This window comes from Gallus gallus, chromosome 17 (genome assembly GCF_016699485.2).
Source record: "Gallus gallus isolate bGalGal1 chromosome 17, bGalGal1.mat.broiler.GRCg7b, whole genome shotgun sequence".
NCBI lineage: Eukaryota > Metazoa > Chordata > Aves > Galliformes > Phasianidae > Gallus > Gallus gallus.
The window spans coordinates 9,108,093-9,133,840 of record NC_052548.1 but is presented as its reverse complement, the minus strand read 5'-3'; the positions used below and the strand labels follow the sequence as shown (position 1 = coordinate 9,133,840).

Genomic DNA, 25,748 nt, shown 5'->3' with positions numbered 1-25,748 from the left:
GGGAGCAGTGACAGAGCTGTGCCAGATCGTGGGTGTGGAAGGAGAAAGGGATCTGGGGACATCACGGCTGTTGTTGTCCATACAAGGGCTGAGCCGGCGCTGCTCCCTCCCTCCCTCCCATGCCCGCAGCGCGCGGCGGCTGCTCCATCTCTGTGCTATTCCTGTGCCGGAGCATCAACTTCGGGTACACTGGGGAGAGGAAAGCCCATCAGACCGGCACCTCAGTACATTCTATTCAGCCTAAAAAGGGAGGGCTCACACTGTGTGTTTGCCAACACATTAAAATCACCCCTAACGCAATTAAGCAAGTCCACCTCTATCACAGATGTGCCGTCGCTCCCAATAAGATGAGCACGGCGTTAACAAAGGCTGCAAAAAGCGGCGTGCCCATCCCATCCATCCCATCCATCTCATCCCATCCCATCCCATCCCGCCCCGCCGTGCCCCGAGGAACGGCCGCTCACCTCTCATTGTCCACGCTCCTGAAGCCAGGTAAGATGTGCCGGAAGCTGCTGTTCCTATCGAGCTTCGGTTGGCTCTTTGTCCTTTTGATGGAGCCTTTAAGCCGACGGCTGAGGAACCCCTGCGGGGTGAGACAAGAATACTAAAGATTAAGACAAGCAGGAGCCCCGGCCTGCTGCCCGGCTGCGATCCCCGCTCTCTGCGCCCCGTGCTCAGCCCGGCCGGGCGCTGCGGCGGCGCGGGGCTCCGGGGCCGCTGTTACCGTGGCAACCATCGGCTCACATCAAAATCCAGTCGGAGAGACGAGGCGAGCGCACCGGGGGGGGGTTAGGGGGAGGTTGGACCGCCTGCACCACCCGCCCTGGGCAACAACTTCCCGCCCGGCCGAGCCCCCCCCCCGCCCCCCGCCGGCACAGATGGCCCCGGGTGCGGTCGGTACCCGCGCAGCCCCGCAGTGCGCGTCTCCGGGAGCGGCGGGCGGCACCTGTGCGGGAGGAGCGCCGCACTGCTCTCTGTGCGGGAGGGCGAGTCGTGGAGCCACGGAGCCCGGATTGCTCCGCTGCAACGCCGCCGCGAAACGTTTAATGGGAAATCTCGCAGTTGTGTTATTTGCTTTTTGTTAGGAGTTAACGCCCGCCGTAACCTGCACGTTACGTTTAATCTCTTGGTTAAATAAGGCAGTAAAAATGTAACACTGCTGTGGTGTCCGGAATTTACAGCACAGAACAGCCCGCGTGGGTCAGGCACGGCGGGCAGAGCGGGCGGCGCTGGGAACACGAGTGGAGCTTTGGCAGCAGAGCCGAAAGCGGCATCCCTTCGTGTGCTGCCAGACCCGGGCAGCCGATGAGGCCGATCCCTGGGACAGCCGTCACGGCCCGAGGTCCCGCACGTGTCCCCTCCATGCCGCCCCCAGGAGAGGGAGTGAGATATCCACTGCAGAAAGCACTGATTTTGACGGACGTACGGGAAGGGGGGAGGGGCGGGCACCTTCCCGCAGGCAGCTCTGCGGCCGTACCCTCCATCCCTGAGCCCTGGGCAGCTCCTCCCGACAGCCTCCAGCAGTGGCCATAGGTCAGATGCCCTTCAGCAGCTCCCTTTTACAACCGATATCCTTCACATGTTTTGCAGGAGGATAATCGCAGCCTGACTTCTATCCATTCTGTTATTTGTCCGTGCTATTTAAACGCTCCTTCCCCACCCAGCGCATTCACAGGACACATCCTGTCCTCCTCGGGTTGCCGGATGCCCCGGGGCAGTCTGTGCGGCACTTGTTGTGGAGGTGAGTTCCTGTAAGTGCAGCAGGAATTTCAGACATGCAGATACCCAGAGGTGCTTTGCATTCATTAAGCACCACTTGGCCTACAGATGAGGTACATAACACACCTCCACCTGAGCTGAGCCCTACCCTCAGAGCTGTCTGCACGCTGCCGTAGCTCAATGCACAGTGCAGGCTGCTGTGTCTCACACCAACAGAATGCAAACAGCACCAAAGGCCGTCCCAAGAAATACCATCAGAGAACGCTGTTTGTATGGTATAGAGAAACATCAGAAAGTGCAGAAAGAGGGATCAATGTGGCTATGAAACAGCACATCTGGGGATGTCCTCCTCCAGGGCCCAGACCATTGCCAAGCTGTTTTCTGCTGTGCTCTGCCCTCAGCCAGCACCATCCTCAGCCATCAGCCCTTTCTGCTCCCGTCCTGGCCAGGTCAGGTCAGGCTGCCGGCTGCCTGCTAAGAGCGCTGCCAAAGCACAAACAGAAGCGTGCACCTGGCCGTTATTTTCCTAATGCCACTGCTGAGTGGTTGTTGCCTATGTGCCAGTCCTGAGCAGGGCCAGCATAGGCCCAGCCGGTCACAGCGTTATCGAGGACCCGTTAAAATCCCAACTCAGGAAGGGATTTGAGAAGGAAAAACACAACGACTTTCTGTGAGAAATGATCGCTGCTTTCTTTCGCTGCCTTCCATGTCACATCTCGACAACTGTGAGATGATTCGTGCAGGATCTGGAAATGAGAATTTAGGGTTGCAATAAGACATTACTTTCCTTCTGTTCCGCATTGTTTTTACGTTCATTGCTACCAGAAGGAGATCACACTCTGCCATTTTCAGTTTTCATTGCTAGCTTCATTGGGAGAACGAGATGTCAGGCTCTTTTTAATGCTGACAAATTACGGTGCTGTAGCAATACTGTGCACCTCCATTGTGCGTGCCACAGACCAGGAACTCACGTGTGTGTTACTGCCTCCCATCATTTTTAGATGGGGTAAGAAAAAAAAATAGAGGAGCTCATTTGCCACAAAGACAACAGAGAGAGAATCTGACCTGGGGTGTGACTGCCGTGCTTTCCTGGTGAGATCATAAATGCATCATCCACTTCTTCATTTATGACTTTAAAGACCATCTGATTCTGATCTCCAGATGAATGAGGCTAATCCCACCCTGCGAGCATCGCCTGCTCCTCTAGCCTTGCTGCATTCTTGTGAGTTCCATTAATTTAAGTCTTTAAGCCCTTTATGTTACATGTTCTTTATATTCTTTTAAGGTTATACTGTGAGCTGTCTAGGGCAGAAGTGTGTCTTCCAATGTGTGGGCAGCACCTACCACTAGAAAAAATTAGAACGCTAACTTGGAAGGTTTCATTGAGAAGAAGTTAATAGACTGTACTAAACAACAACACATAGAAATGTGAAGAGCCAAAGAATCCCTCCAGGCATTACGAGGGCAGGAAACCACTGGAGGTGCTCCGTCCATCCACCCGCAGTCACAGCCGGGCGGAGCGGAGCACAGCGGCTGTTCTGTGCTGTGCTGTGGGCTGAGCACCTCTGGGCTCCTTCAGAACCAGCGCAGTCTGCACAGATGAGGATAACGTTTCTGCTTCCTTTAGTGCAGATCTGCCTTCCTTTAGCCCGGATGATTTTTCAAGTTCTGCTAGAATACAAGGAGTGAATCTCAGGCCCACACCACCTTCCTTTTAGGCACGGGGCAAAAGTAAATAATGAAATACCTTCTTGGAAGCAAACGGAGCTATCGACTGTGTAAGTTCACCTCTTGCACAGCCTAACTTCTGTGCACGAGGAGGTCTTTCAGGGGCAGTGGAGAGGAGGTGACCATTCCGGTCAGGAGCAGTACCACCCAAACCGTGCAGTTGTGTGGAAGTTATCCGGGCATCAAAGCCCACACAGGAATGTGGCACAGAACTCAATGAGCACAACAGTAAAGAGTGGAGCAGAGCTCTCACTGTGCAGCCAGGTGATTTCACTTTCTGAGAGGAAGGGCCTTGCTTCTCTTGTTCTGCTTCTGCAGTTCTGACTCTGACATCCTCAAGCCCGGAATACAGCCGCTGTAATCAGAAGAGCTGACTGAAGTTATAATAAGATGCAAAGAAAGAAGGCAAAACAAATCCTTTTGAGGAATGGCTTAATCACAGGCGCTGCTGTTTAAGTTGGAACAGGACATCCACTATCCAAAGCAGGACAATTAATCTGTTGTGACTTGTGGTTTTTTGGACATATTTGGACAAACCCAAAGTCTGACACCACCATCCTTGTCACAGATGGAAGGTGAGATTTTCATTTTAATTCTTCCTTCTTATCAACTGGCATTTCCAAATGCTCAACACCCTGAAAGAACATTTGATTATATCATAATATCTGAATATTTTGAGTATTATAATACTTATAAAGCATATGGATAAGCTGATCAGAGCTGCACACCCATGAGAAGCAGGAGCTGCGTACTTCCATAGGCCCTGGGCCAAGGATGAGCAAACTGGGAAGAAGAGAGCAGGGAGGGCTGCTACGCTGAGTGCAGCACTGAGGATGGCCAAGTCTTGTCTGCCTCTCGAGCTCCTGTTTTATTAAGTATAAAGGAACTCTACAAGTCTCATGTATCTGAGTCTGACTCCTGCAGCATTAATGTTCACTCGCAGTGAACTCACACGATAAAGTTTTAAAGGCAAAAAGTCAGCGCCATGGAAACACAATATATGTGAAATTAAAAAACAACAACGACACATGTCGATAAACCAAATGAGTGCTTCCAGTGTGCCTTTGTCTGGAGGAGTCCTGGCGCCTGTCGGGATTTTCCACGCACACCAACCCGGCACGATGCAGACAGGGCACGCGTGGGCAAAGCCAAGGAGTGCAGAAGCACCGCTCTGATGGGGACACTGCAGAAGCAGACAGAAGTCCTTAATGCTCTTATCCAAAGACCACGCAGAACAAACACTAAAGACGTACTGCAGGAAGCAGTGAACAGATGGGGCTATTTTTATCCTTCCATCGCTTTCTGTTTCGGTTGAAGCGAATCTCAACTGGAGGGGCCTTAAGAGCATGTCAATATTTTTTGGTACTCTTAATAATGAAACTGCTATGAATAAGTACGTGCTGCAAGCATAGCTGTGTGATGGGGTATTTTGTATTAGGTGTCCTTTGTTTCTATACGGTGAGGATACATTTAGAGGTATAAAATGGTGGGCAAATCTGTTCTCCTGGTCCTGTCTTTTTTTCTTTTTTTTTAATATTAAACTTCTTTAAGTCTGCAATCATCTTTTTTTGCTGGTCTTGCTCAGCATCCATCACAGCCCACAGAATTACCCTTTTACTGAGGCTGCACGGATGGATAATTTATACTTGCATTTGTGATCCAAGTAGAACCTTGCCAATGCTAATGTCTTATTGTAGCCATAAATGTACAACAAAAGTAAGTTTACCTGTTTCTACAGATACCCCACGTTAGGCTCAGCTTTCAAGATAAAAGGAAGGTTTTTTCAGATGGCATTTGATATTGTTCATTACCAGGTAAAGACACTTAAGTGCGCATCTCCACTGTTCTCTTTGTAGAGCATGACTGCATTAAACTACTACAAGGGCCATAAAAAGCTGAGGGGGAGTTCAGGCATCAAATGTGTTTCCTGGAAGCCCGAGAACTGAAGTAATCCACTGAGTGGCCTCCTGGCACTGATACAAGAAAGGAGGGAATTTCATGTACAGCACTGACCTTTACGGATCAAATATTTTGTATTTGTTCAGAGGTATGTGCCTGTAAGCATATGTATCCTTTCAAACACTTCATCTATAATTCATTTCTGTCCGGTCTTTTGATTTGAACTTGCAAGTCAGAAGTTATTTTCCTACCACCCAATTCTCCTCCTGTCAGATGCCGTGAAGGGCTCTATTCAGGAGGTGGCACACACAGGGCTGCCATAGGGTCTGTTTGCACTCGGGCACACGGCATGCAGGAGCTGCTCAGCCACAGTGCCATTTGAAGCAGGAGAGCAGCAGACCCATCAGAATCCTTGAATTAACCTTAAGAAGGTAAGTTCCTGCAGGTTTATCAATCGACGTACCCACACTCCGGTTCCATGACAAAGAACAGCCCGTTCCAGTTGATAAGGCTTGCCTAATATGCAACCCCAAGGAAAGGCCAAGGAAACTCAGCAGGAAAAAGCTTGTTGCGACTGATGGTACTTTCAAGCATTACTCCACAGGGACAGGAAAGCCCCTTGGAGACACAAGCACCCCAGAACTAGGATAAAAAGGAAAAGAATGAAAAAAAACCAGCTACAAGAATACTGTGTGCCCAGCAACTGCAATAAGAGCTCAGATCGCACGGCTCCACGTGCTGTGGGCAGACATCCTTTGGCATCTGGGGTTTGAGAATAAACACAGAGATACAGTACACAACACTGTGAGGGCATGTCAGTGAGCCAGGCCAGAAAGCAGCCCGGGAATGTGAGAAACAACCCGTGTTGGTAAGTGCTGCTTAGCAACACTGCCCTTCTATGGCAAAAGATTAATCACATTTGCAGTGTCATTGGAAATACTTAGTTCTGTCCATTTGAAAAATCAGATGGAGATGTGTTGAAGTCCCAGAGGTTACCAAAGGGACAGCGTGGGTTTGTCTAGGTCATAGAAACTGAAATTATGTCAAATGAGAGGCACTGAGGGTTAATTAAGAATATGGCAAATCTAATACATGCAAGTATCAGCACATCACAGATAGAAGAAGCAGTAACTTCAACACATAACATCTCATCTTTTTTCCGTCTCTGGTCAATAAAGGACTGCTGCTAACGTTCTATTCTCCTATCGATTGTACCTATCCTGTTGGAAACGTCCCGGTCGCAGCTCCTCTCCCACTGCCCTGGAGGGACAGCGCCGCAGCCCGGCAGCTCCCAGCCGACACCTCTTCTCTCAGGTCACTTCCGACATTCAGCTGCAAGTTTCTTTGCAGAACTTCACTCTGTTCTTTTTCTGCTCTTTTCTATCAGGGAGAGACTGAAACGTTCGCCCCCAGCCAGCACACGCCCCTGGTCCTTGATGAGAGAACTACCAAAACGTTCAGCAAGCCAAAGCTCTCTGGTAATGCAACCAGAAACTGGGAATGTCTGCCTGCACCAGCACTAATGACACCTGCAGTGCCCACAAGGAACAGCAGTGCACTGACAGTCTGAGTGCAGGAATGCAACTGCCAAAAAGGATCGTGCACACAGCTGCAATTCAACAGCCATCGTTATTCAGGGATCACCCCACTCTTCAGTTTGGATTCTTTTGTTCTCCTATTAAAACAAAACCACACTACTCTGGATTATTTGTTCACATTTCCATAATTATCATACTGTCAACATTTCATATCTAACCCAGACACATAAATATTCCTTAGGAAGGTGGGAGAAGGGTAATTGAGCAATCAGGGATGAATGATGCAGAAAGAGAGATACAAGCAGAATGCAAGTAACCTTGAAGAACAAAAACAGTTATTTACCCAAAGAGAAGAACAACAAGAAACAGACTGCCAAGGTGAAGCCAAGCAAGGATGTCACCTGGGGGAGAAATTCAATGGGATAAAACAGTTTCCTTATTTAACTGGTACAATGGAGAGACTGCTCATATACAAAACTTCTTTGCCTGTTCTTTAGCAGGAACAACCCTGAGAGAGGCACAGCACGTCCTGTGAGGTGCTGAGCACTGCCAGCATCACATGGGGAGCAGAAGTGACACCAGGTGCTGCTGTGCCGGAGCTGTTTCCCTTCATCACACAGCCTGGAGAAGCCCTGAGTCCTGTGGGTAGGGATGCAGTTTCGCTCCTCAAACTGTCACTAACTAAAACAAGCTCACTCCCCCAGTTTAGGCTTTAAGAGCGATTTTTGTTCCAAAAACTCAAAGCTGAGATATTTATTTTAATTTATTTTACTGCAGTTAATTGCTTGCGTGTTAAACCACGTAAATCTGGACTCTGAAAGCCACTCAGAATGGCTGGCTGTCCCATACACACCGAGCTGCATTCCGGCAATTGCCAAACCAATACTGAAAGGGCTTCTTTCTAATGCACACTCGTGCTGATGCAGGCAGGACCTGTGAACCAACGGCTGCAGGCTGCATGCATTTGTGGAACCTCACATGTGAGGCTGGAGGAGCTGAGCGATCGCCTTGTCTGTAGTTTAGGAATGGCCCTTCTTATCTGCAGAGTGGTGGGCATGCCTGTGATTCTTCTGGACACAGCTTCTCAAAAAGCACAGCCCCACAGGCCTGGCATCCAACGCATTGCCAAGGAAGCACCCAGATTTCAACTAGATACCCAGCAGCAGGTATAAAGCCGCAGGTGAAAGATAACTTCTGGACTCCTAAGATGTCCCACAGCAATTTTCTATGTGTCTTTTTTAAGGACTCATCCTCTCCGGGTTAACCTCACGAGAGTGAAGTGTCTGCAAACAGAACCCCCAACTCCAGGAGGTACACAGCTGAACTGCTATTAAACACTGGGAACATCTCCAGTGGGCTTTCCTTGCTTATATGATATAGGGAGTTTTAAGTATTCGACTTTCATTAAATGCAATGAGTTTCACATTTACCCTCTTCCACGCACTGCATGCGCAGGAGATTTATTTTACAATGGAAAGCAACAGATTCCAATCTGGTAAATATTTCTGAAAGCTCAGATACTGAGAGAATGAGTGCCTTTTAGATTCCAAGGAATAACCCCCAGCTGACACAAAATTATTCACACTCCCATAAATTCAAACTTTTACAATACTTTTAGTAGCTCAGTAATGACTTAAACACTCGGTATCGGCCGTGAATCATTACATCCATTCTGGTTTTAAAATATAAGTAGCCATTTCACTACAGATAAAATAAAGAATTTATAGCACATGGTAGGACTGTATATAGGGATGTTTGGTGATCCCACTCAGGCATGAGAAACAGCCAAACTCTGCAAAGATTGACGGTTTCTGTCACTCAGACTTTTTACAGAGGGCATCCAAGGAAAAGCACCTGCAGGGCTGTAACACCTGCAGCCCTCACAGCACACCAGGATGGAGCTGGTGAGGCTCTCAGCCACGGAGCCCCGACCCGCTGGGGCTCTCATACAGCTCAGGATGCCCAGCAGGAGCTGTGCTTCACATCTTGGCACTGCGGGGCAGAACCCTGAAGGGTTCTATCCTGTGAAGGCAGAGATTCGCTGTGTAATTTCGCAGTGAAAGTCACTCATTTAAAAAGGGACTCATGCCTCATGCAGATGTTCTCAGTGCCAAAGACCTCCACCACATTTCTGAAACTTAAATTGGAGCCTTTGCGTTCAGCAGTAATTACAGCTGCATTCAAACCAAGGCGCTGAGTTACGTGAAGGTGCAGTGGTACCTCCTGTAACTCAGACAGGACATCAGGCTTTGCATTTTTCCTGTGCCGCCTCTCAGACAACTGAATTTCCAGACACTGCAGTTCAGGTGATGCTCATTTGTCCCCATCTCACAGCTTCAGAAAATTAGTTGTGTTTTTTTTTTTAGAGTGTTTCAGTTTGATTCACCTCCTGCTTACAGCTCTGTGAAAAGGAGAAGCATTGCAGCGGGGGAATAAAGATATCCCACATGATGGCCTCAGAAGCACATGGACCTTGATTTCAAAAGGTTTTCTGTCCATAATAACCCATGGATCAGGCCATTTTTTTTAAATTGAGATAGCATAAGACGGGCAATAATAATTAGGATGGGGTAGAAGAATTTTTTCTTCTCTTGAAACCATACCACAAAGAAACGGACAACTTCAGGTGGTTTTATACACTGCCAAAGTAGGTCACAGCACCCCCAAGCCCTTCCCAGTCACAACAGGGCTGGAGCCCAGCAGCACACACACTTCCATCCATTGGCTGCAGCTGAAGTCTCTTCCTGCCCCCTCTGTGCAAAACAAAGTAGAAAAGCTGACAGTGGTTTCACTTTTTCAGATGAAATCACAAATATTCACTCATCAATTTAAATTCAAATGAAAACCAATCCAAGGCTCCTTTCTATTTTGCCCACATTCACTCCCTTCTTTTTCCTCCTAAGCTTGTACCTTAACCTTCAGGTTAAGGCAGTGAGGAACGAGATGGGAGATAGCAGCACACAACAGTGATGTTTCTTAGGATACCCATCTGGAAAGTTGTCAGAGATATAAAACAGAACAAATATATCCTTGAAGAACTGGAGATAAAAATTATGGTCACTGTTGCTTTATACCTCTGCAGAACAGTACAGCAGGCACTGCGAGCAGCACAGCCGTGTTGGGGTCTCAGCAGATCATTTCTTGCCTGATTACCAGCAGTAGATGTACTGTCTTTAAAGCAGAACTTTGTCACCCAGCAGGAAATTTCAGTTCTATCAGACAGATTTAATTCTCCTTCATTTATTCCTTAACTGTTTTGAGTCCAGCTCTTTATCGAGGGACGCTGCATTCAGTGTCTGACACGAGGGAGCATTGCAGGCTGAGCCACAGCTCTGCCCCAACTGCACAGCGTCCCCTCGTTCCCATCGAGGTCCCCATCTGCCTCCAACGTCACCAACACTCACATTACTATTTAAATATCTTTATGAATTTCTGGATCTGACCAGGAAGTACGAATCACCAGGAAAGCAGATGGACCTTTTTGACTGATCTTCTGAGGGGGGACTGCGGGGGGGGGCGGATGTGATTGGGCAGCTGGTGGGACGGAAGGGAGGAGAGCAGAGCCACGTTATGCTGAGCGCTGCAAATCCCATTCTGCACAACTACATAACTACAGCGAGCTATTTAGGAAATAAAGATATGATTAGTTCTGGAGCTCATTTCCTCAGTGCTTTGAAGAGTGTTGCAGGTAAGATATGATCCACTGTAATTATGGAGGACGATAAAGACGGGAAAGTTCCTGGCAGAGCTCCAGGAGCACCGCAGCACCCCGGGGATGGCTCTGCAGCCTCCGCCGTCTCTCTCCAGTCTCTCTGGATGCCTTACCGTGGCCGTCCTGCCCTCCAGGAAGAAAAGCAGGTGGGGAGAACAGCCACGATCTGCTCCTTATCAGCGCGCAGTGCTGGGGAACAGCGGCAGTGTGGAGGAGAAAGTGAATCTTGTTTCCATGGCAACTGAAGTTCGAAAAAAGTATATAGAAATCAATGTCATCTGAGCACGTATGTTTCTGTGCAGCCCCGCAGCAATAAGAAGTTATTCAGCTGCCAGTATCACGAGATCGTGCCATTGTGAGACTGCCCAGATCAGAGCTGCGGCTCCACGCAGCCGTGCGGGGCTCAGAGCGGCGCTGGCAGCACCTGGGGAAGCCCCCCGTGCTCAGCAGCACCGTCTGGGATCTGGAGGGGAAGAAGCCTCCATAACGACCTACCAACGATCCGCCCTTGCAGCCCTGCTCAGAGGGAGAGCCCTGAGCTCCTGCAGGCCTGGGAAGCTCTGCTCAGCCATCGCCAGGGCAGGGTGAGCTCCTGTGGGACAGCACAGCTGATCTGCCATGGCATCGAAGCTCCAGTCAGAATATGCAGACAATATGGGAACCATTTACCACAGAGAAAAGCTAGGAAAGGATGGCTCAAATATGGCACGGTTACGGCCATCAGTCCGGGAGGAAAATCTGTTCCAGAAATTAAGTTCAAACTTGGAAATTATTTAATGAGAACTACTGAGTGTTAACTGTGGCAATGACAACATTGCTGCTAATTCCATTACAATCAATTTCATATCTAAGTTAGTGTCTACTCTCCGTGAGACAAAGCAATGTTTCCAAATGGAAAACAATCCACATTAAGGTTCTCATTAGATGGACACTCATGGCCGCTGGGGCCCTCTGAGCACCAATTCTCGCACTGTTCGACTTGTTTTCTGAGCGCACAACATCAGCACTGCTGCAAGTGAGAAAACGGAATGTATTTATTACCCCACCCTTTATATCTACAGTACAATTCTTTATCTGTCCAGGCAATTCTATGATTGTATGAAATGCTCTTCTTTCCTCGGTGCTACGAGCAGTCTGAGAGGTTTAAAGAAAGCAAAACTTTGCTTGTTTACTCTTTACTTTTCATTCATTCCATTGGAGTGAGGCTACTCAGATTCATCGTCCCACAGCCCATTAATTAGCACAGGGTGTTTGCATTTGGACTTCCAGGAAATGGATTAAAATACCACCAGTTATTTTTTTGGTAGTCATTCTGAAATGAGCAGGAGGTAACTGCTTCTGTTCAAACCAGCCTTTGGAACTGGAAGACTGCAAAGAATTGATGCCAAATACATCGGTGGAGAATCCAGAGAGAGCTTCAGGTTGTTGCTCTTTGTGGGCAAAATTCAAGCAATTGCAACAGAACAGAACAGAGCGGGGTGATGAGCAGATAGCAAACTGTGAAACTGCCACAAACAGAGCAACAATCAGAGTAAGGCACAGCCCTCTGCACAGCTTCAACAGCTTTCACCATTTTAAGTGATGCCTCGAACTGCTCCACACAAAAGATGGCCAGCAGCATTACTGTGCAGTTCCCACTCTTTTATACAGATTATGAAAGATGGGGAAAGTCATATAATCCTTCCAGACCTTAGATTCCCCATTTAGTTTAAGGCATTATGATAATGTGCAACCCCACAGTGACTGCAAGCTTGAATTCATTGAGATTGGCAGAACACTTTAACAGCCTCAGATGAAAGGTGCTACAGAAGTGCCAACTACTATCACTGTAATTATCATTCAATATACACTGATCAAAAGAATGAAATGTGAATTAGCATTTCCTATTAGCCCTACTTACAGCCTAAATGTTGAATATTCCTCCCTTGGGTTCCCTCCATGAAAACATACAGAACTGTTGGTATTTCTCGTGCAGCTCCAACAGGAGTGCTGGAGGAGCAGAGGAAGGGGAATCTGCCACCACTGTAGATTAAATGAGAGGGTCTGAGAGCCTTCAGGAGCCGACCAGACTCTACCAATCCTTTTTGCACAAAGCATCAGATGTGTGCTGGCAATGCCAGGTCCTCCTCCATCTCTGCTTACTGCATGTAGCAGAGCTGGCCTTGCTGCGGTCTGTACAGACCTGGCTGCGCAGCCATGTCACTTTGACAGCAGCCACAAGCAGGCAAAGCATGCTCCACAAACCTGAAATAGGATTCCTAGTGTTTTTAAAGAAAAGCAGCCTTGGTGTGTGAATTAAGCTGTCGATGAGCCCCGTGCCTCCTCCTTTCTGTACAACTGTCCTTCAGACAGCCGCAGGCTTTAAAAGAGACCTCAATGGAACATATGCAGTTCAAAAAGGAAAAAGAATCCATGCTCTGCCTTGCCGGGCCCTTTTCAGAGCAGCAGGTCACAGCACACCTTTTATCCCGCTATTCCCGACTCCTGCTTGATGCACACAATAAATCTGCAGCAGTTTGAAGTGCAGCTCAGTGCTGCAGACAATGCTGTGGATTTGGAGCGATGCTGCCTCCCACAACTCCCCCAGTTGGAAGCTCTGCGTTTACACATTAGATCTGAAGCACACCAGGTCGGATTGAAATCACTTACAGCAATCTGTTTCACTTCCCAATTGCTGTGCTTGCTAGCACTAAGTACCCCCAGCTAGAATTTGCCCTATGTCTCATTAGGCACACACAGCACTTAAAGACCAGAGATTCACATTACCCGTGAGATTTACATGAGTGATGCGACCTAAAGAAGAAAAATAAGAGAGAAGGCTGCAATTTTAATAGCAAGCAATTAAAAATGAGGTAACGGGGTGCTGACACCAATGGTAGGAAAGGCCATCACATCTGCCCCACAGCAATGACGCAGAGGCCAGAAAACCACTCAATCCTTTTCATATGACAGCATCAACACGGAGGAGAACATCTGATTCTCTCAAAACCAAAGGACGATTCAGAGAAGCAATGAGGAGCGGCTGAACAGCCACGAACACCAGGACAGGGAATCAGAAAGGAAGGAATTCACCTCAGGACACGTCTCCTGGCTTTGCCATGTGGTCACACTGAACTCAGGTAACTCTCCTCCCTTTTCCCAGCTGCACAGTGTGAGCACGGATAGGCGGCCCCTGAGCGGGGAGCCTGACAGCGTGTGAGCCGTGGGCACTGGGAGGACGAGGGCTGCATGCTCCAACTGTAGCTGACAGAAACGAATCTGACAGTTAAACGGCGCTCCTAATTTTTGCAAAACATTGCCAGTGAGACTGGAAATAACTGCAAATGCTCACGATGACCTCGTTTTTCTTCTGATCCCTAAACTGCTCAGAAACTCAAAGCTCCCAAGCATGTCCCACTCCTTGTGTCGGAGCTGACAGATACATTCTCAAAGTAATTTGCATACTTCTTGCTGCCTCTAACGCTGGTTATCCAAATTCAGCTGCAGTTGACAGTTTAATGATAATAGCTTTCTGTTTATATATCGTCTGTGATAATGTTCCTATTCTCCTTAAATTCAGTCCCCGTAAAAGGGTGCTCTAATGTATGCAGGCACAGACCAAAATGATAGTAATTTTCCCTTCCAGTTGGAATGGTTTAGTAAACAATTACATTTCAATTAAAGACGGGCTGTTCGTGCCGAGGGAAGCACCATTCAGCTCTTTGCAAAGTGCAGGAGGATACATTTGCCAAAGTCAAACTATTAGAACACCATTTAAACGACTGCTTTTGAAAAAAAGCATTGGGAATGAAATGGAAAAGAGTGTCTGTTATGCACTGGGAGCACCTGGGGAAAGTCCTTCGGTCTCCCATTGACAGCAGCTGGAATTAGGATCCCTTTATTTAGGACTGCATTCAGTGCAGTGGTAGTGGGGTCACTCGCCTTCATCTCTCCAGGAGTTTCCATTTGCTGGTATGCCATTAGTGCTTAATACTTCATTTACCAAGGATTAAAAGCAGGATAGATGGAGGAATGCCATAAGGGTAGCTTCTAATGTATCACTGTAAATTCAGCTGTGTACTCAACCCAAGCAGAAAGAAAACCTCCAGGAAAACACATTAACATCAGAAGCAGAACTAAAACCTACAGAGATTTCCTATTTCTCTGTGGCTCCAGTGGCTCAGTGCAGAGAGCTGCATGCTGGGCACACTTAGTGCTGGATCTGCTGGGGGCAGCCAGCCCGGCACGGGGCTTCAAACAGTGTGACCTTTAAGGTCCTTTCCGACCTCAACCCTTCTGCGATGATTTGCAGCAAAGCAGCATCCAGGCCCACATCCCATCGGGGAAGCACAGAGAGCAGCTCCTGCTCCACGGTGTCACATCCAAAGCGCACAACAGCGGACAGTAAGAAGATGAATGACCACGAGAAAGCAGGGAGCTGTCAGTTACCTTCACAACTACCAGTGACAACGGTGGGATTTGTGCACACCGCCACGTTTGCAGTGGGAAACTTCTGTGAGAATCGTCTCCTCTCTGATCCAATTTACACAATTCCATGGGTGGATTCTGTGGGCTTTGTGGCTGATGTGCTCTCAACTACACGAAGCACAGAAATGTTTTCTGAGACCATGGAAAGCAGATGATTGAAACTGGACTGGAGGATTAAAGGGCTGAGAGGAGAACATTCTGAGCCCTATTCAGCATTTTGGGGGTAAGAAAGAGTACAGCGATGCTTCATCAAACACAGCTCTGTAAGGAAGGCAGTGCCATTTTCTGCCTGCTCAAAATACTCAGAATATTCAGACTGCACGTCATATTAACCCGTTCTGTTGGGAGGGAAGCGCCTTGCACAGTCAGTGAGCAGGAATCACAGCAAGAAATCCTTCTGGTTCCCCGCTTCAATCACTGAGTGCCTCTTTTGCACAAGCTGTGCCAATTGGGGCTCCTGCTCGGCTCGGGAAATGCACCATCTCCGTAAACCAGGCTCTAATCAAAGCAGTCAATAGATGGCAGCACTCCAATGGCAAGTCTCAGCAACATCACCCCTGCCCGTCATTTCCCTGCGAGGCGTACAGAGTGGGAGGGTTTAAAACCCAGCCGAGTTTCTCATCTTCTGGTCGCTGTGTTTGGTAAAATACAGCACAGATCTCAAGTTAATCCATTTCAAATATCAAGCTATTTGAATTCCATGCAGAGAAGCTAAGTGCCTCTCCATACTCTTGGAACAAGTAAACGGCTTCAACAGCGAGACTTCAGCTCCTCCCCTGGAAGGAGCCCTTGGAACACCGCTGCCTACAGCTCCGGAGCATTACCAGCTGCTTCCCATCACCCCGTCAGGGCGACAGCTGCAGGTCACCACCAAGCAGGCAACATCGGAACTGACACCCCATGCTAAGTCACGCCCCCTGCCTTTCTGTCCTCAGATACCGACTTCTATCAAAGCCTTTGTTTATTGGGTCTCCTGATTCAAGAGGCAGAATCATGCCGAACAGGGAGGGTCCCAGCCAGGCTGCTTAACTCCCAGTGTCTCCTGCTAAGATGTGCGTGAGGACAGGGTCAGTCCCTTCCATCAGTGCTAGCAGGGACGACACAACAAATCCTCTCATTAGGACCAGAATATCCCTGCTTGCATTTGGGTTTGATAGTAACACGCACCACATCTGCTGTTCCTAGGCACTGCTGCAGCAGTCAGAAAGGTCCCAGCTAATCCACACAAAGCACTGCATAGCTGTCAATGTGAATTACATTCCTAGTTTTCCAATCAGATTTGAATAAAACTGAATTCTGAACTAATGCTCAGAGCAGCTTCAGAATCGGGGCCTCAGATGGGACTCACTTGGATTAAAGACTTGGCTTCATTAGACTGCATCAGATCCTACAGAGCTCTGATGGCACCAAAGTTCAGCGAGATAGGTTTAAATGGAATATAATTATTTTACAACTTGAGATGACTAAGATTAAGGGTGTTCCTGTAATGTTTAATAAGCTCTATTAAAAATTCTCGATGTGGAAGGAATAAGAACAGTTCACACAGAGCAGTTCACACACCCAGATGCTCAAAACTTGAGGTTTGATTTTCAAGGTTACATTTTAGGACTTGAACAACTAGGATAAGCTGTTGTTGTCCAAAGTTGCTACAAAAAATGTAACACCCAATTAACTGTAACTCTCCTGGCAAACTTCAGAGTGGGAAGAGAGTGGTTCCGCTACAGATTGCTTCAGTTTTCCAATGAGAGAAAGCAACTGGGAGTGCAACGCCGTCGAAATAGCTGAATGCAACGGCTGCTGAACTCAGCAGTCCCTCGGAGACCCAGCGCAGAAGGATGGAGATGTCAGGGAAGAACAATCAGCTATAAAATATGAAAAGCCTACAACATCAAAACCTACAGCAGAAGGCTCAAAAGTAATAATCCCATTACCACTAAACTACAGCGCTAATTACTATTCCCAGTGGTCGGAGTGGACTGACTGCTAATGTTCCTGTCTGGTTAATGAAGGAAGGTGAGGGAGAATATTTCTTAAGTCAGACATATGCTGAGATCTGGGCAGCCATAAAAACTATGTATGTAATGAAGCCATTCATATTAATGGCAATAACATTCGGAGAGCTGAGCAGAAACAGAAATGAGATGATAGTGCATTGTAACTGAGAGGAGATAAATGCTACGTATTATCCATCTGATGACTGCCCTTACTTAATCCATATTGAATAACCGAGCCAGTCAGAGCGAGCAACCACATCCCATACAGGCTGGCTCATTACCATGAGCTGACCTGCCCAACCACGGGGATAACTTCCCCAAGAACACGAAGCAGGAGACGTGTCCTTGGAGCAGAAATAAGCAGTGTTTGATTTTCACTGACTACAAATGCACTAAGAAAAATACTACCAGTTCTGCTGTCTTTTGAAGAATCCAGATTTTCCCATTGTTCTCTGCCTCTCTCACCACTAGTGCAGTGTTTAAGGTTCAAAGATACTCATTTATTGAGGCAGATTCTGTTGAACGAAAGGCACAAAGCAAAAGCATGCCTATTCGGTTAGCTGCACTGTGTTCCTGCTTGCTGTGCTCAGAGGTTCAGAGCATTTATAACTGACAATCAATTCAGACAGATTATGGCTTGTGAAACAAGGGGTTAGATGAAAAATGAGTCTCTCTCCTGGCACTGGAACACGACGCACCTCGTTTAGCAGGAAGGTGATCCCACAGCAGAACCCGACCTGAGGACACTCTCTGTGTTTTGCCCTGTTTGAACTGGGAACTGCTGGGAGAACTTTCATCAGCTGGAGAAGAAGAGAACCAAACAAACTCCTACAGCAAACCTCTTATTGTTTTTCTGTTTCATTGTCTTCAGTACTTGCTGCATACCACACAGACCTTCCCAGCAGAGCTCAGCTCCTGCCATCCCCTCACTGCCCTCAGCACTTCTTCCCGTCTCATTGAGCAAACAGGTCAGCTCCAACCCCCCCCTAACATATTCAACACGTGTTTGGAGACCGTGCCTACAGAATATAAACACTGGAGAGAATGCTATGCAGTCACTAACTCACATCTCACAGAGCTAAAACAAACTCCTGAGGCACACCACAGGCAGTGATTCATTCCCAGTGGCAGCTCTCAGGTGAACTGGGTGTGCTCGGGTTTTTTTTAGGTTGCACCATTGTCCTTCCTTTGAAATTCTGGTTCTACCCACCTCAGTGTGTTATGAAGCAGCTGAGCCTGTAAGTAGGTGTGGCTTGCAGAGGAAACATAAACACACGTCAGACAAACCATTGGCCTTCTCTCTAAATGAAAATAGCTGTGCTCAAGCTTATTATCCACATACAGCAGATGTTTCCCTCTCAAAACTCATACTGAGCACATCCATGTGCAGCTGTGTAAGGCATGATGCTCGTACTTATTCTTAAAAACTGATAAATACATTCCCCTTACTTTTACTGGAGTTTACCTCCAACTGTTACCCAAAAGACCTTCATGTCTTCAGCTGATTACAAAACCTCAGCCTCCCAAAGGGCCGTTCCATTGACTACAGTTGTGTTGGGGCTGATGATGCATTAAAAGCAAATCAGCCACTCGCAGCTCCAACTTCATTGCCCGTTTTCTGGGCAGTGTTTTGATCCCATCGCTGTGCCTCAGTTTGTCAGAGTGTTCTCCTCTGAGCATACCCCTGAATTAAATAATTACTTGGATTTGATATTATCAGTTAGATAAATAATCCTTGCAAAAATTAAGGCCATCCATTCTGGAGGTCTACGTAATACCTGCAGGAGGTTAGAGGAGGAGCACTGATTAACGTCACTGTGCACATTCTGACTAAGGAAGACTTTTAACTCAGTCCAGAGCTGATCTCTGAGGTGTGACAGGGCCTAAAAATCTCTGAAGTTGTGAGCCAGCCCGCATAGCCCATCTTGCAGCAGAGCAGACAGGCAGGGAGTGCAGAGCTCTTTCGGATTCTGCAGTGAAACTCTTGGCAATGACTGTCATATGCACATGGTAGACCCAGGGCTCAGCAACAACAGCTCCCTTGGTCAGCCACTAACTGACTTCTTTGTGTCTTCACCTCCCTTATTTGTAATGGAGCAGTAGTTCCCTTCCCCACGGGGTTCAAAGACCTGGTTTGTTCTGTTTGTGTTTGGTATGGCTGTTAGTGGTGTTGCTCTTTCCCACTCCCAAATGACTTCCCATTCTTTACCTACTGTTATCACAACAAAACAGCAATGTTAGCAGAGAACTGCAAAACAAAACGATTGAAGAAATGTAAAACAGAGAATGGCTCCTCCTGGCTCCTGCTAGAAGAGGATAACAGTTTCTGGGGAGCCATCAGCCTGGCAGGCTCTTTGTATAGAAGCTTCGGTAGGAGGATGAGGATGTAAGATACAGTTTCAGAGCAGGAAATACATCTCCGAATACAATGCATGACCCAAGGATTCACAAATGAAACCTCATTAGGAAAATCTCAAATGGGACAACCCACCCAAACCTGCTCTGGATTCCAATACAAATCTTGTTGCTTTACAAAGAAATGTTTTACAGCTGCCTGTTGCTAACAGCATCCAACAAAGCCACGTGTACTTCGTAAGGGGTAACCCAACTGTTCCATGCATACCACCACCTCTACACTCAGGATGAGTGAATCATGATCCCCTGTGGCAAAGCCCTGGGCGGGCAGACACTCACCGTGACGCGGAAGGGCGTTGTGGCTGCAGGCTCCATGGTGGGGTTCCGCTCTGCGACCCCGCTGGGCATACTGCGCCTCTGCCCACACCTCTCGGGGGGGGACTCTGTGGATGGCAGAGGAGACAAAGGAGAATTACAATACATAAGCACAGGAATGGCAGCAGGCCACGCAAAATGCAGCTCCTTCCTCTGAGGTGCCCGTGCAAATGAGCCAGGGCCACAATCAGATTTCCTACAGCTCCCAGAACAGTGTGCAATCAGCAAGACTTTCACTTCCAACAGTAAGCATTTTTGACAGAAGTGCAGCCTTCAGACGACGCCTGACAGGTTGGCATTGCCATTATTTCCTGTCTGCAGATGGGTAAACAGGAAACACATCGAGCTGAGTGACAATGATATGCAAAGTACAGATCCCTGTACATGTGGATGTCAGACTCCCAGGGGAAGCTGCTGGTGGGGTTACGGGCATGGGGTGCTTCTAATTCCTCCAGAGATTTCCTCTTGACCACTTTTGAAGGACAGCATGGGTTTGTAACACCAATTTATTTACCAAACAATATGGAATCCAAGCAAAGGCAACAGTAAATTAGCAGCTATTTCAGAATGGCACTGAAGAGCGCATTTCCCCCACAGCTGTTCCTTTTTTTAAAAAACTGGAGAGCATAAAAAGCACCACAAAAAAGGAACTGATGTAAACTTGGGGAATCATTCTAACAATTACACCCACAGCAGGAATGCCCACGAATGACATCATTACTGTGGAGCCTGGGAATGAGAGGTAGCCCGAAGAGTGCCTGCTGCACTGACGGCAGAGGCTGCTGAAGGGAGGCTTCTACAAATCAGTATGCAAAGAAATCTAAAGATGGAACAGCCGATCCTTCAGACTGCCTCAGACAATTATGTTCTCATAACTAATAGTACTTAGAGGACGTTTGTTTGCCAATTCTCAGCCTCTGCCATCTGCAATTCGCTGCAATCAGGTCTTGGCAAGGAAGGCTGTCCCCTTAGCAAGGCCTTCCCTTTGCCAAGGTCTGCTGTCACCCAGGTTCTGTAAGAAACCATCAATAGCTGCAATTCTACTCAGCAGTTCCTGAGCAGTACCCTTAACTATTGCAAAGGGACAGACTGCAGATTCCTGTTGCACACTGGACGAGTGCTCAGTGTCATCTTCCTTGGCTGGCAATCCCACCTGTATTTCCTCACCAGTCACCCTGCAACCTCCACAAGAGCCCCAGGGCCAAAGTCAGCCAGCTCACTGCTTTCACAGCGCCCAGCCCTCTGATTACTTCGTTACTCTCTCTGCAGAATGCCGCACTTTGAATCTCAAGGAACAACCAATTCCACATTCAGGCTCCCACTGCCTCATTTTGAACAGTGGCCTTTTTGGGGCTGTCATAAAGGAACGGCTGGAATACAGAGCCTTGGAAGTGAGTTCAAGACAACAAGACGACCAAAGGAGCTGCTTTGCATTTTCTTGATGACCAGACCAATAAATATTGTATAAAGCATTTCTCACATGCATGGCTGGAAAACAGGAATGGTGGGATTAGGTGAGAAGCAGCTGCAAGGCAGAGCTGGGCCTCGTGCATGGGACAAGGATGGGCTGTTCTGCACAGGGCTGCTGCAGCACTGCGTTCCCTGCAGTGGGATCTCAGAGCACAGCACTGCTTTCTGCTGCTGCAACCTGCTGGTCTGCTTCCTCTTCCAACCACACAGGTCAGACCTCCTCAGAGGAGAGGACAGCATGTTATGACCCAGGGCTGATTAATGCCTGGTTCTAATGTCACTGCACTGAAGTCACAAACTGTGCTCTTAAATCATTACTCTGTGATTACAGTCTGCCCAAAGCAGAGCTGGCTGGCACAACTCTGACCCAGAGCAAAGCACAGAGATGGGTCAGCAGCAACGCCTCTTCTTGTTCTCAAGCTTACAGTCACATTTCTATGCTAGCTTTGTGTAAGCACCACGGGGATCACTGGAGGAGACGCATTACAAAACTCTTTATAAGGAACCAGAAATAACTAGAAGGAGGACTGGGTGTGGAGGAAGTTGTTTGTTTTGAAGGGAAGTTGTTTGTTTTAAAGAGAAGTAAAAACAGCATGCAAGTAAATTAGTATCTCCTTACTAGCAGAAATACACAGCGGAGCAGTTTTTGCTCAGTGACGGGTAAGGACACATAAAGGTTGGAGCAGCCCTTTTCTTCAGGGTGAGGGAAAGGTCCCAGCCAGGCTGCTGTGCGTGGAGAGCAGAGCAGAGGAGCAGCAATGGGCGCTGCAAGGCAGCGATAACAAACTGCTGCGCATCCACCAGAAGCAGACAAAGAAATGTCTTAATTTAGAGCAGACGTTTATGTTAGCCACTGGAAGAAGTCTTCTCCTGACACAGAAAGTTACACATTGGAACTGACTGTCTGTGTACGTTTAAGCCTATCCCAAACCTCAGTGGGCTGTGCTCAGCACATGGAGCTCCTTCCCCAGGCACAGAGCTGGCAGGTGCTGCTTTGAGGCACTGCCAGCCTTATTTTCTGTGAGTTCTGACAGATTTGCACTTGTGCCCCAGACGAGCCAGCTACAGAGATCAGGTTCAGCATCTGGCATTTCCAGGAGCGCTGTCTATTAGCCGATAACATCCTCGCTAGCCACGGAATCTCTCTGTTAGCCAAGCACTATCCCTCAGCTCACTGAAATTCCAGGATTATACCTTCATTTGTCCACTTCTTTCTCTGGATTAGATCTGACCCGGGGATTTACCACGCACTATCTCAGGACGCTATTTGCTGATACAAAGACCTCAACTTGTTACGAACTGAAAACCTCCAAACCTCTCCTTCATGACACAGAGACCTGAAATCCCTGGAGCCGTCCTCACGAGATGGGGATGACGGTGCAGCAGTAGGGCTGTGTGGAGCAGCTCTGGGGGCACGGCGAGGAGCCCATCCAGCGTGGCCATTTCCAGCACCCCCAGCACGGCCCCATGAAAGGACAGCATAAATACAGACGAGCAGTAAGATGTCTCATTGCTGTTGGACAGCCGGGTCCATCTAAGCATATTTTCTGGTCTAGAAGCTCTCGGAAATCTCAGCATTAGACTGGGAATGGTTCATAGGCTGCTCTGAGAACTGTGCGATTCCAGCAGCGATTCCTCATCTACATTCCTCCCCATTACTGATGGCACTTTTGGGCACTTTGCTCACACAGTGATATCAAGCACTGCTACTCACATTTGCTTTTGCTCCCCCTGCACCCACTGCAGCCCACGTCCCACAGCTCCCAGCCCTGCAGTGCTGTGGCTGTACTGGGCTGGGGCTCAGTGCTGTGCAAGCACAGGGGAACCCAAGAGAGAAGAAACAAACAAAAGTGCTTCCTGCTTTTCCAAATATTTACAGAAGGCTGCGATGTTTTGGCTTTCCCACATTGCAGCATAAGATCTTCAAAGATAATCTTCTCTGCAATTAACAAAACCCGAAACCTCCCCTCAGTTATCATACACAGTCAGGTCCAAAGTGCTTTTTGGTGCATACTGTGCTTGGAGTTTTTATAAGCTGCCGGGGTTGGAATGCATCCCACTGAGTTCAGTGCCAACAGAAGGACACGCAGTGTAAACATTACGCATTAATTCAGGTCCTAGGGCTTATGAACACTTCTGAAACTGTTTCTGTACCATAGTAAACACACTTGATAACTAGTTCAAGGCATCTGAATTAACAGAATAATTAATCCTCGCTGCTTTTCCATGCCTGTTCTTCACACTGAGAAATGGTTACAGGGCAGCAGGCCCCGGGGCTGCTGTGGTATCAGTGGTGGGACGGCACCCGAGTGTGGGTCACCAGCTCAGCATCACCGCCCTCCTCCTCAGACACTGCTGCCGAGCAGTCATTAAGTGCAGCACACACAGAACCAACGCCAGTGCTGTTTACTTTTCACCTCACAAGTGAGATGTTTGCACATTTGCATTACCTGCTCTTGTGAATCACTGCTAGTCCCGGAGATCGTCGGGATTACGCTCTTTTTAGTGGGGATGAAAGACATCAGCTCCTCCTGCTTGCTCATCTCTCCTCACGCGCTCCCCCTCTCCTGCTGTCTGACACACGATTCCAGGGATCAGCCGGTGGAAGAGACAGCACAAACAAAGCAAAGAGACCCAGCTGGAAGGAATAACCAACAAGCAGACGCTTCCCAGCAAGTCGGTTTTCTGCTACGAAGCCGTTCCAACTCCAAGCGAGAAAGGGAGGCGCAAACCTGACTGAGGGGGTAGCAGTGAGAAAACGCCTCCCTCGACTCACCAAAAGGAAGCTGTTCCTGTCAGCAGCACACATGCCATGGCACTCCAAACAAGCCAGGAATAAGAGAAGTGGAGATGATGACTTCATCGGAGGCAGCAGAGGAGAGGTATGCCCGGAATGCTGGGCAGGCCAGCAGCTGGGGAGGCTCAGCAGGAGGCTGGGAACCGCCAGGTTCCTCCACAGCACCGCGGCGATGTGCTTTAAGGAACAGAGCCTTGAGAATGCAAGAAAACTTCACCAGATCCCCAGGAGTTTCCTCAGAAAACTAAGAAAGAGTTCATCAGAACGCAAAGCTGATGGAACAGACTCTGCACGCACGGCTCGGCGAGGGCAGGCTGGCTGCTGACCTGGGCAGTGACCCAGCAATGAAGGTGTGCTCCGCTCTGCCAGCCCTTCCCGCTCTGCCCCATTGGAGTGGGGCTCTGCACCACCTGCCCCGGGCTGCAGCAGGGCGGAGTTTCTGTGAAACCAGAGGGAACAGGAATTACCGGTCTCCTGCTCACACAATTACCCTTCGTGAATTAATTTTATTGCTTAATGAATTTAGCTGTTATTTCTCTAATTTCAGCATTATCTACTAACTCCTTGCTACACACCCAGCAGAGGAGAGGAGGTGCACAGTGACAGAAGTGATTTCTTTCATGTGGCTCATAGTAGCATTGATGAGTTAAAACACATCCCTGGAGAGGAGATGTTCGCAGTGTCTGTGATTCAGAACAAACAGAAGAGGTTGGAGGAGAATCTGCGTTTCAGGAAGCTTGAGGTGGCCATGTGAGTCCGGGAGGAAAGATGGAGCTTTCATCTGAACCCAACGGCCCATTCAGAAGATGCTGTTAGAAAAGTGGCGCTTTTCAGACGTGCAGCATTACCCCATTACAGTGAATAAGCAGTCAGGAAGCACTGAGTTCAGCCAACTTCTTCCATCAAGAGACAAGAATGGCTTGGGTGTGAAGCAGGGATGCAAGAACGTTTTCTTTCCAATGGGCAAAGATCAGTGCAGAACCACTGACAGATCAGGAGTGCTCACTGACACGACCTGCTCCTGCTCCACTCGGCTGGACGTGCAGTACGGATGTGAGGTCGGATTCTTTGCTCCGTTACCCGCACAGCTATTTATTGGAACATCTCAGCCATCGCCTTCATGATTCCTTGGGGAATTCCAGCTGATCCCTTACAGCAATATTATGGCCATTATGCCACATAAAATTAATTAAAAGTCAAGCCTTTATTGGGCAGTAAAATTGACTTTTAAGTAAAAATGGTTGAGAAGCAAAAGTTTAGGGCAGGTAATGATGCCCTCAGAAAAATCAGACTCATCTAAAAGCAAAGCTAATGAACACCCAGAACGGATACTCCCCAGGCTAACGAACATTTGTGTCACCACCGCTTTTTCTATTAGAATAAAATTATTTCTTTCCACATCTGAGAATTCCGTGCTTAAATACATTTCTGTAAAGCAATCTCACTGCCTGCACCCGGGACTCTCCCACATCAGAAGCCGTGATTTACTCCCTGCTCACTTAGCACTCCTGCTCTCCTGCTCTCACCAGCTTCTCAGACAATTAAGGATGTTTACAGAACTACAGCTTGTGAAAAAAAAGTCTCATTTATCTAAGCATTTAGTTAGGAAACGGCAACAGCAACAACAAGGGTTCATTAGTTGCCTTTTGTGCTATGCATTGGCACAAAGCCTTTCCCTCACCCATTACAGGCTG

General features: G+C 48.0%; 1 protein-coding gene and 1 long non-coding RNA gene across 15 annotated transcripts in view; one reads left to right on the top strand and one right to left on the bottom strand.

Annotated features, from left to right (window-relative positions):
- The window catches only part of DAB2IP (DAB2 interacting protein), a 180,079-nt gene that overhangs the window by 88,489 nt on the left and 65,842 nt on the right, over positions 1–25,748 (bottom strand). For 8 of the 14 annotated variants that reach the window (XM_046901816.1, XM_046901815.1, XM_015279825.4 and 5 more), the window contains 2 exons: positions 19,752–19,855; positions 465–583 (listed from right to left, as the gene is read on the bottom strand). In XM_046901816.1, the coding sequence (XP_046757772.1) occupies positions 465–583; positions 19,752–19,820 (188 nt within the window). In that variant the 5' untranslated portion in view covers positions 19,821–19,855. Of the gene's footprint in view, positions 1–464; positions 584–724; positions 1,053–19,751; positions 19,856–23,707; positions 24,442–25,748 lie in introns of those variants that run through there. The other 6 variants (XM_015279826.4, XM_046901817.1, XM_040649122.2 and 3 more) reach the window with 6 other exon arrangements.
- On the top strand, positions 346–8,313 carry LOC121107049. The gene is made up of 4 exons (XR_005840392.2): positions 346–492; positions 1,591–1,741; positions 5,304–5,494; positions 6,734–8,313. It is a non-coding gene; the product is annotated as an uncharacterized LOC121107049 (long non-coding RNA).